This window comes from Sciurus vulgaris, assembly GCF_902686455.1.
Source record: "Sciurus vulgaris genome assembly, chromosome: 9".
Lineage (NCBI taxonomy): Eukaryota > Metazoa > Chordata > Mammalia > Rodentia > Sciuridae > Sciurus > Sciurus vulgaris.
Window position 1 is genome coordinate 142441343 of NC_136469.1, and position 14195 is coordinate 142455537.

General features: G+C 59.8%; 2 protein-coding genes across 2 annotated transcripts in view; one reads left to right on the forward strand and one right to left on the reverse strand.

Moving 5' to 3' along the window:
• Nucleotides 1–14195, forward strand: part of TADA2B (transcriptional adaptor 2B) — a 438523-nt gene that overhangs the window by 92448 nt on the left and 331880 nt on the right. The window lies entirely within an intron of this gene.
• Nucleotides 10031–11414, reverse strand: LOC306669685 (peptidyl-prolyl cis-trans isomerase F, mitochondrial-like; the record flags this gene model as incomplete). The annotated part of the gene is given in 2 exon segments (XM_079153797.1): nt 10031–11354; nt 11356–11414. Coding segments are annotated over 2 exon segments (621 nt in total). The 3' UTR covers nt 10031–10792.

The following is a 14195-nucleotide window of genomic DNA, read 5'->3' on the forward strand; positions in this document are numbered from 1 at the left end:
CTGGGAGAATCAGGATGCTCATGCTGCGGGCTGCCTGAGTGCACAGTACAACCTTTTCACCTCCACACAGGGAAGAGGATCCATCTCCATTTGAGGAGTGTGTCCTCTCCAAATGCATGTTGAAGCCCTGACCCCAGCAACTGACTCTGACTGCATTTGGAGATAGGTAAAAAATGAGGTCATCAGGTGGCCCTCATCCAACTGACTGGTGTCCTTATGTGTGAGTCAGTTTTCCATTACTGTGACAAAATGCCTGGGAAAAATTTAAAGGAGGAAGGATTTATTTTGGCTCACGGTTTCAGAGATCTCAGACACAGTCACTTGGTTCCATTGTTTGTGCCTGAGGCAATGCAGACACCTCAGCAGGGAGGGTGTTCCGGTCATAGCAGCCAAGAAGCAGAGAGAAGGAGGGGCTGGGGACAAGATGTAGGCCCTGGGGCACACCTGAGGACCCATTTCTTTCAACTAGGCCCACTCCCTTCAGTGTCCACCACCCCGACGCGTCCGTTCAGCCATCAGGGGATTGATCCAGACACACAGGCAGTGCTGGGCACAGGAGGGCCAGCTGGCAGAAGGAGGGAAAGCAGAAACACTAAGCTGGCCCAGTCCAGGAGGCTTGGCGGTGCTTCCCCTGACGAGAGGTGATCTGCAGAGCAGTAGCTCTTGCCAGGTGGGTCGCGACCTATGGCGGCTTCCTGCCTCCAAGCAGCTGGTGAATGACAGCACTGGAGGCCCTGAGATTTGTGTCTCGGCACAAGGCCGGGAATCTGCCCCAGCACTGCCTCCTGGCCACATGGATGGCCCGAGTGCCCCAAGGGGAAGCACCTGGGAACCTGGTGGCATCACCGAGCAGCTCTCCAGAGACACGGGCTGGTGGCACTTGTCCCTGGCTGTGGCCCCAGGATTCCGGAGCCTCTTGCAGAGTCGGCTTCAGCAGGACTGTCAACAGATGGGGGGTCTTAATGTAGGCCCAACCCTCCAGCATGTCGGCTTAGGAACCGACTTCCTCAATAAGACCCCTGAAGCACAAGAAGTAAAATCAAGAATCAATACATGGGATGCATCAAACTAAAAAGCTGTTCACAGCAAAGGACACAGTCAAGAACCTGGAGAGAGAGCCTACAGGGTGGGAGAAAATCTCTGCCACCTGCACCTCAGATAGAGCGCGAATCTGCAGGATACACAAAGAACTCAGAACACGTCACACCAAAAACACCCAAATATCCCAGTCAATAAATGGGCAAAGGAACTGAACAGGCACTTCACAGAAGAAATACAAATGCTCAACAAATATATGGAAAAATGTTCAACGTCTCTAGTAATTAGAGAAATGCAAATCAAAACTACCCTGATGTTTCATCTCACGTTGGTCAGAATGGCAGTTATCAAGAACACAAGAGCAATGAAGGTTGGTGAGGATGAGGGGGAAAGGCACATTCTACACCGCTGGTGGGTCTGCAGATGGGTGCAGTCCCTCTGGAAAGCAGTGTGGAGATTCCTCAGAAAACCTGGAATGGACCCACCATTGACCCAGCCATCCCACTCCTCAGCTTATACCCAAAGGGCTTAAAATCAGCACACTGCAGTGACACCTCAACACATCAAATGTATAAACACATCAATGTTCATAGCTGCTCCAATCACAATAGCTGAGCTATGGAACCAAACTAGGTGCCCTTCAACAGATGATGGATAAAGAAACTGTGGTACATATACACAATGGAATACTACTCAGCCATAAAGAGGAATAAAATGATGGCATTCGCCCATAAATGAATGAAACTGAATACTAGCATGCTAAGTGAAATAAGCTAATCCCAAAGAACCGAAGAATGTTCTCTCTGATAAGCAGATGCTGACACACAATGAGGGGGAGCGGGAGGGAAGAATAGAAGTACTTCGGACTAGACAAAGGGGGATGGGAACAGGAAAGACAGTGGAACGACTTGGACATCACTGTCCTACCTCCATACGTGAACACACGACCAGGGTGACTCCGCATCACGTACAACCTCAAGAGTGGGAAGCCACGCTCCATGTGTGGGTCACACATCAGAACACGCTCTCCTTGCACGCATATCAAGAAAGAACAGATTTGAAAAAGAGAGGAGGGGTCTGGCCACACCATGAGCCAACGGGGACCTTGGTGAGAGGCTCGCAGGTGCCCTGGCCTCCCCCAGTGCTGCGGCCACAGCCTGGATGACAACCCCACCGAGCCTGGCGCCTGCCTCTGCTGCTCCAGTGGCAGCAGATGTGGGACGAAGAGGTGGCTGCCGAGTGCGGCTGGGAGGTCCAGGAGGGGGCAAGAGGCCGTGCCGTGCCGAGGGCATTTCTGTGCCCTCCACGGAAAAGCAAGTCCCTGTGACCTGGCCCAGCCCCCGAGGAGCGAAGGCTCCGGCTGCTCTGGAGGCTGGAAGCCCAGAGTCAGGAGGCAGGCGGTCGGTTCCTGCTGGTTCCGGGGCCCCGTTCCAGGCCTCTCCTGCAGCTGGGCCTCTCCAGCCTCTGCCTCCGTCCTCCTGCCTCGCCAGGAGCATCTCTCGTCCCCTCTCCTTCCTCGCGGGTGCGATCCATCTCTACAGGACGAGCTCAATGTCCTCGACTCAGTCACGTCGGCAAAGACCATTTCCAGAGGACGTCGCGGTCACAGCACCCAGGGCTCCAAGGGCGGGGCTGAAAGGGGCTCATGAAGGCCCTGTTCGTAGAGACCTGCGGGGCGAGGGGACCCACTGGGCAGAGGCCAGGGGCTGGAGGCCGTGCCCAGGGAAGGTGATGGCTGTGGACAGGAGAGGGGCCAGCATCTGCCTGTCAGGAGCTGGGCCATCCAGAGAGGAGCACAGGGGGTCAGACCATGGTATGGGCAGGAGGAAGGGTGAAGAGACCCCACCCACTGTCCTGCCTGCCCTGTCCCGGTGGCTGGTCTCACCTGGAAGCCAGAGGGTAGGGCAGGTGGGCCTTGGAAGGCAACCCCCTGGGCACAGGTGGGGCAGGACCTGGGAGAGCAAATGCAGTGTCGCCAGCCAGGCCGCAGAGGCGCTGGGAAGCCCGGAGAGTGCCTGCATCCAGGCCCAGGGCTGGCCTGCTGCTGGCCTGGGCGACCCCTCTCCCTCCCTCTTTTGAACTCCAAGGGCACAGGGACAAGCTGACTTGTTGTAGCCTCTGTGGTCCCTGGACTGTGGGCCTAATGGAGAAGTAACTGGCCAATAGGTCAGATGACCGGGGGTGCAGGGGTGGCCTGCAGGTGACAGGCTCCCAGCCCAGCTGCGTGGGGGCTGAGCTGAGTTCCGAAGAGGCCCAGACCTGCAGAAGGCGCGGCAGGTAGGGCTGGGGGTGTTCTGCACCCAGAGGGAGCCGACCTCTCAGCTCCACGTTGGTGACAATTGTGACCCCAGGTGGCGTGGTCCATGTCTCCCGTGCTCGCTGTCCTCTGGGCAGATGAGAAGATCACGGGGCTCCTGGCCCTGGACTGGGGTCAGAGGGAAGAGGTGTGGGGGCACAGCTGGAGGGGTGGCCAGGGAAGGCCACGTGGGAACAGCATTCTGGAAGGGGAGGCAGAAGCTGTGTCCCCTCCCTGAAGTGCAGTCCCAGGGCAGCTGGGTGGGGGACAGCAGGGGCTGGTCATGTTCATACCTCTAGGTCTAGAAGCTGCCCCCCCCACTCCCACTCCTCCCTCTTCCCTGGCAACATGCAAACCTGAGGCTCCGGAAGCGAAGCTTCCCTCCTGGAGCTGCTGCTGATGAGGAGCTGAAGCGCGGCAGGCGTCCACCCTGCGGGCTCCCTCTCCACCTGCAGTACCCACCCTGGGCGGCCAGGGGTCTTTCTGCGGGTGACTGCATCAGCGCAGCCGCGTAACTGCAGGTCCGGGCAGCAAGCAGCGACTTGCCGTTCTGCACCTAGCTCTTCCCGCGGGCTCTGTCGACGGCGTGGCCTTTGTGCATCTCTGCTCCAGGCTGCCTCCTTCTTCAGAGGCGTGGGGTCTGCCCGTGCCCGGCGTCCCTCCTCTTTCAGGAGCCTGCTGTCGGGAGCCGTATCGTGTGTGTGCACGTCGAGTGGAAGTGCAGTGTGCACACGGAAGTGGAATGCACACGAAGGTGCTCGACAGCGTGCGGCTGGGCGTGCGCGTGGAGCGGCAGGACTCTGTAGGCACCCCAGAGCCCCACTCGCCCCTTCCCGAACTACCTGTCATGCAAAGATGGGTCTGGGCTGGAGGGCGGGGCCCACAGTGGCTCAGTGGTGAGGCTGGGGCCTCCGGGACGCTCGGGAGGGTGCGGCCAGTGCAGGGCAGCGCTCAGTGCGAGCTCCTGCCGCCTGCTCTCAGAAGGCCCCTGGCTTTGGACCGTCGGGCTGTGTGCTCAGCACAGACCCAGGTTCAGGGCGGGTGCCGCCTCGGGGTGGGCCACTCCCTGAGACACCTGGGGCGGCTGTCCCTGTCGGTGCTGCTGGAGGCGAGTGACCTGCCGACCCCCGCAGCTTTCACCAGGCATTGCGCGTCCGACCTCTGTCCCCGCCTCCACCCATTTCTAGAATGACGGTTCAGGAGGGCAGTGTCGTATCACCTCATTCCGTCCACCCAGACGGTGGCCGTGTCCACTGCCCCCTCGCGCGGCGCTCCCTTTGTCCCAGCGTGCTGGTGCCCGTTATTGCCATCATTCTTTTTGTATTTTTCCTTGCGGTGCTGGGGGTCGACCCAGGGCCTGTGCTGTGAGGCCAGCCCTCCACGGACTGAGCTGTGCCCCGGCCCATCTTTCTTTTTTGATGTCAGATCACCCCAGATCTGCCCCCTGAGCCCCTCCTTGACAGGTCCTGCCCGTGTTTGAAGTCTCGATGAACCACCCTGTCACAGAGCACGGCCCTCTGGGTCTGCCCTGGAGTTCTTCCCTGGACCTGTGCTACGGCTTGGATGTGTGGTGTCCCCCACAAGTTCAGGGCGAGACGATGAGGAAGCTCCGGAGGAGAAGTGCAGGGGCTGAGAGAGCCTTAACCCAGTGACTGAGTCCCTGATGGGACTAACCGATGGTGGGCCTGGCTGGGGAGGTGGCCTTGGGCGTGGCTTTGGGTCCATGTCTGTATCTGGAGAGTGCCGTCTCTGCTTCCTGACCACCAGGTGAGCTGCTTCCCTCTGCACACTCTCCCGCCGGGATGTCCAGCCTCACCTCTGGCCCTGGGGAATGCAGCCGGCCTTCTATGGACTGGGACCTCAGAAGCCGTGAGCCCTCAGATAAACTCTCCTCCTCGAGTGCTGGTCGGGTCAGTGAGTCACAGCAGCCAAAAAGCTGGCTAGCGGGCCACTGGCCTGGTTTTGGCCCTGCTCCGAGGGAGGGAGGTTTTCAGGAGCCAGCGTCTTGGTGCCAGGTGAGTGTATGTGGCAAGGGTTAAGTTACAGCGACTGGTCCACTTCCGAGCTTCTCTTCTCACGATGAAGTGCTGGATGAGCTGCAAGAGCGCGAGCCCCACGGCTCAGCCAACAGCTGTTTCCCGGGGCTGAGCCCGGGGCCCTCATCTCCCCTTGGGTCCCTGCTAGGAGCAGACGCCTGCCTGGCACGGTTGCTGTGCAGTGTGGGCGTGCTATTTCCCACACTCCTCCTGGTGCCCCCACAGGTAGGCACTGTCCTCGGTAGACCCCCCTTTCCTCAGCACCCTCCCCTCAGGGACCCTGGACTGCCAAGCCACCTGACCGTGGGGTGGTCACCTGCCGCTCACCGCGGCTGGAGGGAGTACGTTCCCTGGTCTTGGCTCCTCGCTCCCTTACCTGGGCCAGAGGTGGCAAGGGGACAGGGAAGAAGGAACCCAGACAGGGGCGAGGCCACAGCGAGGAGGCCTGGGTGCCTGGTGCTGGCCCTGCAGCCCCATGTTGCCCAGGGCTGAGCACTGGCCTAGCACACCGTGGGCAGAACTGTGCATGCCCAGGCCACCACTGCTCACCGCTGTGCACCCTGGCGGGCAATCCCAGCTCACGGAGCCTTAGTGTCCCTGCTCCCTGATGACCCCGCACTGTGGGCTTGGCGTGAGGGTTCGGAGGAGAAGCCGGAAGCGAGCTCGTCCAGAGCAGGGCTGTGAGTGCGCACTGCGGTGACCGGTGCCTGCAGGGCTCTCGGGACAGCGGCTGAAGTGTACCTAAGTCGGGGAGACATGGGAACCCTGCACTGCTGCGCACCTCAAGCCCAGCTCGGCGTCAGGGCTCGCTGGGGACTGGGTCCTGCCCTGAGCTTGCAGTTTGGCAAGCAGGGGTGGGCTGCTTCCTAGGAGGCCGGGCGAACCTCCCTCTGAGGACCCTGGGAAAGTGGCGCTCCTCTGCTCGGAGGCCTGGAGAACGAGGCAGAGAGCCAGGAACACGGCAGGGGCAGGGAGGGGCAGCCAGTGGGCTCTGCTGTCGCCGAGAGAGGGAGGAGAACTCCACCCCAGGGTGGTGTGACGGCACCCTGCAGGTATCAAGCCCTAGCGTCTGGGAGCAAAGAATATCACCTGCGCTGCCCCTGGTAAGTGCCGTCGCTGGTGACCGGTAGAAGGCCAGAGGGACAGAGGCCCAGCTCACTTTCCTACCACACCCCCGTGATGACACCCGTCCTTCTCGACTCTGGAAGGCCCTGCCTCTCAGCACCGTGGCTTGGGGACAAAGTTCCCAGCTCAAGCATGGGCACACATTCACATGCAGCATTGCCCAACACATCGGACGGATGGGACTCTGCAGGTGTGACAGCGGATGCCGGGAGGGGCGGGCACTGTGGGTTGTCCTCCTGGGCCCCGCCTGGAGCAGAGGAGCAGAGGCAGGTTGACGGGAAGGAGGGCAGCGTGACCCCTGAGGTGTGACGTGGTGCCACTGGCTTTGAAGGAGCACAGGCCACTGCCAAGGGACATGGGCGGCCTCCCCAGGCTGGAGCAGGCAGGGGACGGGGCTTCCCTAGAGCCTCCAGGGGCTGGCCCTGCCGCAACTGTCTTGTGGATGATTTTAGGCGTCTGGACTCCAGAACTGTAGGAGGATAAGCCGAGGCAGCGTAGCTGTGTCTCCAGCCTCCAGGACCCGCTGGAGAGGACCGTGTTCTGCCCATCCTCAGGATGACAAGGAACTGGAGACTCACAGGAGATGCCAGGAAGACAGCCACAAGGGCACAGGGGTGGGGCAGCAGGGGGGAGACTTGGCTGGCAGAGGAGACACCTGGAGAGAACGGCTGCACTCGGGTGGAGGCCCCTGGACCTCTAAGCAGGGAACTAGGAACAGGTACTGGAGGACCCTCGGGGATGCCCTCAAAGCTCAGCGAATATCCTTGGGCTTTAGAACCAGTTAGAAACAAAACCACTTGAGGCAGGAAAAAATTCAGAAAATGTCAGAAGCACCCATGTGCTGACCACGGGCCAGGCCTACTCTTTTGAATTTCTTTCTTTTCAAAACAGTGGCCCACAGTTTGGTGCTCAGCCATGGATCCTGGTCCTTTCCATCTCTAGAAGTGCCTGCTGGCCCCAAGTGGACACGAGCCCCGCCGGCGCGGTCTGTTTATGGATGATGCCCCACCTGCCGCCTGATCAAGTAAAGGGTGCGCTGCCGACGCCTCTGCCTCTGCCCCGGTTGCTCGCGGTGCTGTGTGGGGTCTGTGGACGCTGCTCCCGGGGGCTGCCCGCGGGGTTCTGCTGTGGGAGGCCACAGGGGCTCTGTGCCCCGAGCAGCGGCTGCACAGAGGGGCCTCAGGCCGTTCTCATTCCCCACGCCCCACGGTTCCCTGTGGCTGCGGAACAAGTCACCCCGTTGGCAGCTTCACACACCACCCACTGGCCAGGCCTGGGTCAGCAGGCTTCCCGAATGTTAGGTGGGAGACGGGCACCTCTCTGAGGGCCTCACAACACTGCCGCAGCCCCTTGCTGTGAGGGGAAGCCGGGCCCCGCGGCTGGGGGAGAGCTAGCCGACTGCAAGGGGGATCGGAGGCCTGAAGGAAGGCCGGGCCTGGGCCTGCGCGGGGGCAGGGACCCCTGAGGTCACCTTGCTGCCAGTGGGTGCCCCATCGGCCTTGCACTTCCCGAAGGCGGACTCCCGCCAGCGACATCGCAACGAAAGAGATGCCTGGCCAGGCTACGCTTGGATCTGCACAGCGAGCGGTGCTTTGATGGGGGTGAGCAGGGCTCACAGGGGTCAGCAGGCAGACGAGCACAAGATCCAGGAAGCAGGGTCCACGTAAACCCGCCCGGGCAGCAGCAGTGAGGGGTGGCTCCGAGCTGCCTGGTAGGGTGGTGCCAGCCCTGCTGCCGGCGTCGCTGGACCAGGCAGGTGTTCTTTATGTTGCCTTGAGCTTCCCAGGTGGCACTTTAAGGGACCTGGTCACCCCAGGGAGGTGGGCAGAGCTGTTAGACAGTGTGCGGTTGGTCCAAGGCTGGGCCAAGGTTGAGCCCTGGTGGAGGAGGGCTTAGGTTGTCAAGCGGCCAGTCTGTCCCAGCCCCTGCGGTTCTGGCCTCCTTGGGGCTCCTTGGCTTCTAGAACCTCCTCCAGACCTCTGCCTTCATCTCCACAGGGCCTCCTCCCTGCATGAGTCTGTCCAGGCTCCTCTTCCACAAGGACACCCGTTGTGGGGGATGAGGGCCCATCCTGATCCTGTGTGACCTCTGAGCCCAGGCACTTGCCATGACCTGTTTACAGGTTTGCAATCTGGGTTCCCGAGTTGCGTTTCGGTGGGCCGAGCTTACCCGACGGTAGTTAATGCCACGAATCTGGCCCTTGCGTCAGCATGTCCATCCTGCCAGGCTGGGCCTCTGTGGAGACCGGAAGGGGTGTCCTCGGTGCTGTGCCGAGGCCTCTCAGGGAGCACAGGGAGAAGAGGTGTGAGCTAGAGGCCCAGCCCTGGCCTGCAGATCCCTCTGCCCCTGGGGAGGCCCAGCCTCCCTGACAAGGAGCTTCTCTCTGGGAAAACAGAGCCCACGACAGTCATGGAGGAACTTCAGAACCCAGGCAGGGCAGAATGACCCCCTTCCATCCTCTTAGAGTCCTGGCTGGGATGGAGGACAGAGCTGACCCAGGCAGGCCAGCAGGGGAAAGCGAGGAGTTGCTCACAGGCCTCCCACGGCCGGGAGCCCTCCTGAGGAAACAAAGACCTGGAGAAGCGGGGAGAAGCAGCCGCCCAGTGCGGGACCCTCTGCAGGCTGCAGACCGTGCAGCAGGGACTGGGTGGGGTCGCTGGGCAGCTGGTGGGGAAGTGGCCGGGAGCCGAGGCAGTGGAGCCAGGCGTCTGCTGTTCTGTGGCCCCGACCTCCTGGCCCTCGCGGGGAGGGTGCTGCTGGCTCCAGCACAGTGTCTTCCATGGGGGCTTCGTCTCTGCGTCTAAGAAACGACGAGAGGCCCAAGTGACCTCTATGCCCCCGACGTTCAAGTGCCTTTGACTTAGAGAGCAGGACGCCGGGACAGCCTGTCCCCCTGCGCCTGCAGCCACTTGTGCTGGGCTGGGAGGCATCGAGCCCGCCCACGAGGAGCCTGGCCAGCAGCCGGGAGGGCAGATTGGGAAGTCCGTGGTTTGCCGGGGTGCAGGGAGCCTGTCCCCAGGCACTCTGTTCCTGAGCGCGGGCTTGATTCCACCCCTCCACCAGCTCTGGGAGCCGGTCAGCTAGCTAGGGAGCAAAGCCGGGCTCCCATAGCAGAGCGCGCTTGCCAGGGTCCGCCAGGTGTTTGGGAGAGCGCAGTGCACTTGCCAGGAGGGCCGAAGTAACGGGGTGGCTCCTCTGCACAGGTGGGGAGTCGCCAACCCACACCTTCCGGGCCCTGAGGGGAAGGGCTGGAGTCAGAGCATGGGTCCCGCGTAGGGGGCAGGTGGCGGGAGGGCCTCTGCCCAGGAGAATCCAGCATCTTTGGCTCATTTAGAGCCAGTCCTGTCCAGTCCTGTTCTCCAGTGCTTCCTGCCTGGGTTTCTTCTGGGGCTGGGGTGCTGGGTCTGAAAGCGCCCTCATCCCTGCTCGCTTCCCGTGCATCTGCTCTTTATTTATTTATTTATTTTTTTAATAGAAAATAGGATTTATTATCACATTTAAGGTGAACACAGAATGTTCTAGAAACCCACATCATCAGTAGATTAAATTTATTCAACACACATAAAAAACAAAGCCCACCAGGAAATACTTTCCTCCTGAGCACAGGGCGCTTACAGGCTCCATTTTTGACAGTGATTCACACTGACTAGGCACAGCTAGCAACAGATTTGTTCCCAGGTTCACCCGCTTCCACCCACAGATCCTCCTCAAAAATGAGAGCAGCAAACCAATGGGATTCACAGTGATGGAAGGAAAGGCATCTTGGGAGCTTCTATAAAAGCCCCGAGTTGTGTCTCAAAGGCCAGGCTCTGAGGTTCTGAGTCCTGTGCCACCAACTCAGTCACATCACAGCATGGTATAGTGTCACAGCTTCATTTCCAGGCAATTTTATAAAATTATTACAATTAGGAAGACAATATTGAACAGGTATCAAAGCCCTTTTACAGCAAACGGCTGTCCTCGAGGTGAAGGATAAGGTAGAAACCTTTACTGCATGCTGACCTGTCTCCACCACCTACATTGCAGATGAACTTGGGCAAGGTGATCATCAGCAATGCCTGATGGGGTGTGTGGCATGAAGTCATCTTAGATGCCAAGAAACAGGGTGGTGAGGAAGGGGACCGTCAGGGAAGCAGTCTGGGTTCCTGCAGAGGGGCATGTCCTAGGCAGCCTTCCTCAAGCACACACACAGTGGCAGTGGAGCCAGCACCGGCAGCTCATGGGGGTACCTTCACCAAGGGCCCTGGGCAGCGACCTGGGCAAGTCCTAGCTGCCGTCCTAGCACCCTGGCTGTGAGTTAGCTCAGCTGGCCACAGTCCGTGATAACAATCTTCTTGGATGTCTTCCCACTCTTAGAGCCAAAAGATTCAATTTTCTTCACAACATCCATGCCCTCTTTGATGTGGCCAAACACAACATGCTTGCCATCCAACCAGTCTGTCTTTATGGTACAAATGAAGAACTGGGAGCCATTGGTGTTGGGGCCCGCATTTGCCATGGACAGAACACCTGGCCCCACATGCTTCAGTGTGAAGTTCTCATCAGGAAAGCGGCTCCCATAGATGGACTTGCCCCCAGTGCCGTTGTGGTTGGTGAAGTCGCCTGCCTGGCACATGAAGGAAGGGGTCACCCTATGGAAGGTCGAGCCTTTGTAGCCGAAGCCCTTCTCACCAGTGCACAGGGCTCTGAAGTTCTCTGCTGTTTTTGGTACGACATCTGTTTTCAGCTCCAGCACCACGCGGCCGAGTGGCTGCCCGTCGGCGCCGACATCCAGGTACACAAGCGGGTTCCCAGAGGAGGAAGAGGATGGGTTGCGGCCGCCGCCGCCGCCGCAGGTGCGGGCCGCCGAGAGGCGCAGGCGCGGAGCGAGGGGCAGGGAGCAGGCCGAGTAGGCGGGAGCCGGAGCGCAGCGCCAGCATCGCGGGCGCGATCGGGGCGGGAGGCGGTGGGTGCCGCACCCAGGAAGTGGTCCTCTGCTCTTTAAATAGGCACTGAGACCTGTTGTGAGACCACGGACAAGTCCCCGGTCCCTCTCACTGCTCACCTGTGAGGTGGGGACTCCTGACAGCAGCCCTTTAGGTCAAGCTGACGAGCGCCTGGCACAGAGATAGCACCCAGGAGTGGCGGGCGCCCCGGCGACCCCTTGACACCAACACTCTCAGGAGTAGAGTTCCGCCTCCGGACGCTCTGCTCTCTTCTCTCCTGGGAAGGTGCCACTTGGTACCGCCATGTGGAAAGACAGGTCACTCTTCTACCATCCTTGAAGAAAATGGGGGCTGTATGCCACGTCCCTGAAGGCCCCCTTTCCGTTTCCAACGCCCAGCCAAGTTAGGGGACAGTGAGGATAGGCCTGGACTGAAGCGTCTGATGCGCGACATCTTGATGGACCCTGGCTTTCTCTCACACATGGGGATGAGTGTCATCTGGAGAAATCCACTTCCCTCACACACACAGCACAGCCGCTCCCAGGGAGGCCGCTCGGACGAGCAGGCGGAGACACCTGACCTACAGAGCCCCTCCCTGAGTGGGGATGGCATGGGACTGGGGCGCTGTGGGTGGCACGTGTCACTTGTCAGCCAGCCACCAACACAGTGAGGGAGAGGAGGCGCTGCATGGAGAAGCCCCGTGGGGGACAGGAGCCGTCAGCCTGTGCCTCAGAACTCCTGGGCAGTCCCTGGCCTCTCGTGAGCTTTTCCCTATAAGCCGTATGTCTTGCAAACTGTCCCTGGGCACTTTTCTTTGTCCTTTCTGCAAACTACCTCACTGTCCTGGGACAAATGGGCTGTTGTCAGAGACCACAGGCCCTGGTGCCTCAGTTCCCTCCTAGGTCCTCCCGCCTCGCCAGCAGCCGGGGTGCCTGCCGCAGACACTCCTGGCAGCCCCGCCCCCGTGTCAAAGCAGATGGCATGAGATGCCACCACCAGTGGAATGTTTGTGCAGGGAAAGGGCGCGGCAGTGCTGTGCCCACAGGGCAGGACTTTCTGCAGTCAGCAACAATGGGAAGGTATGTGGGGACACAGGGACCAGCCTCCCAGACAGGATGCTGAGTGACAGAAGCAGCCCTGAGTGATGTTCAGAGCAGGCAAAGCTGAGCCCTGTGCAGGTGTAACTGCACAGCCCAGCAAGGCAGTGGTGACATCGGCATCCAGGTCCTGGTCACCTTGGGGGCATGAGAAGACAGGGCATTGTGCACTGCCACGGTTTAGACGTGAGGTGTCCCCACAGGGCTCACGTGAGACTGCAAGAACGCTTAGAGGTGAAGTGAGGGTCTTACCCTGGTCAGTGTGTTAACCCCTGACGGGGACTGACTGGGTGGCGACTCTAGGCAGGTAGGCTGTGGCTGGAGGAGGGCCATCGAGGGTGAGCCTTGGGTATGTAATTTGTCTGTAGTGAGGGGAGTCTTCCTCTCTGCTTCTTGGTGCCATGTTTGGAGCTGCTTTCCTCTGCCACACCCTTCTGCCATGATGTCCTGCCTCACCTTTGGCCCAGAGCAATGGAGTTGGCCGTCTATGGACAGAGACCTTGAAACTGTGAGCCCCCAGATAAACTTTTCCTCCTCTAACTGTTCTTGTCAGGTCTTTTGGTCACAGCAGTGAAAACGCTGACCAAACATTCCTCTCAGGGGCCCGCGGTGTTGTTTCTCGCCCCGGGTGGCGGCCACTTGGGTTGCACTTGGGCACATGTTCTGAGATCGTGGGAGGCAGGGCCTTCCTGCTTCATGCACTGGCTGTGCGTGGATCATGTTGCACTGTGGGTTCAACTGTGTCCCCTCAGCCTGTAGATCTGTGTGTCTAAGTCCTGAACTTGGAATGTAGCCTCATTTGCGGAGTGGATCTTTAAAGGGGTCATTAGAATGTCCCTAAGAGCTACTGGTGTCCTTATAAAAAGGGGGACATAGGGACACACTTGGCAGAGTATGAAATGAAGGCAGGGAGCTAGGAGCCAAGGAACAGCAGAGGCCAGGGAGCAGCTGGGGACAGATTCTCCTGTAGCCCCAGAAGGAACTAGCCCCGTTGGCACCTGTCTCTCGACCTCTGGCCTCCTGGCCTGCCAGGCTTTGTTGGAGCAACCTCCGGAAACTGCTACCTACTGCTTAGTAGTTGAAAAGCTTTTAAAAAAATCCTTGTATTCGGGTCTTCAGCCCAAGTGCTTGTGATTCATATCCGAGTAGAGAACAGAGCCCAGCCCCCAAGCTAGAGTACCTGGGGCATCCTCTTGACCCCCTCTTTTGGCCTGGGAGTCTCTGAGAAGCACTGTTGTTCCCCATGAAAGGACCACTGGGCCACCCAGTCACCTTGAATTCTGACCTGGGGGACGAGGGGCTCTGCCTGCCTGGCCCCAGCTGTGTCTGGGCCTGGCAGACGCTGCTCCTTGTGAGGGCCTTTCCTGGCACAGTGGGAACAAGATCTCTAGGTCCACAGGGAGCCCCTCGGGCCCTTAACAGGGGATATGGCGACACCCATGTCATACCCATCCGTGAATGTGGGCTGGGGCTGGAGGGGCATTGCTGGCTCAGACAGGGCATCCCTCGGCCCAGCATGGGGACAAGGACTGGCCTGCAGGCTCTGAAGGGGGACAGCCCTGGCCTCACTCCCAGATCACCACTTACTGGCTGTGTTCCTTTTGGCCAGTTCCTTTGGAGTTGTCTCCTGTGGCTCCGTGACAAAGTACTGGACTGAGTGGCTTCAACAGAATTGCTT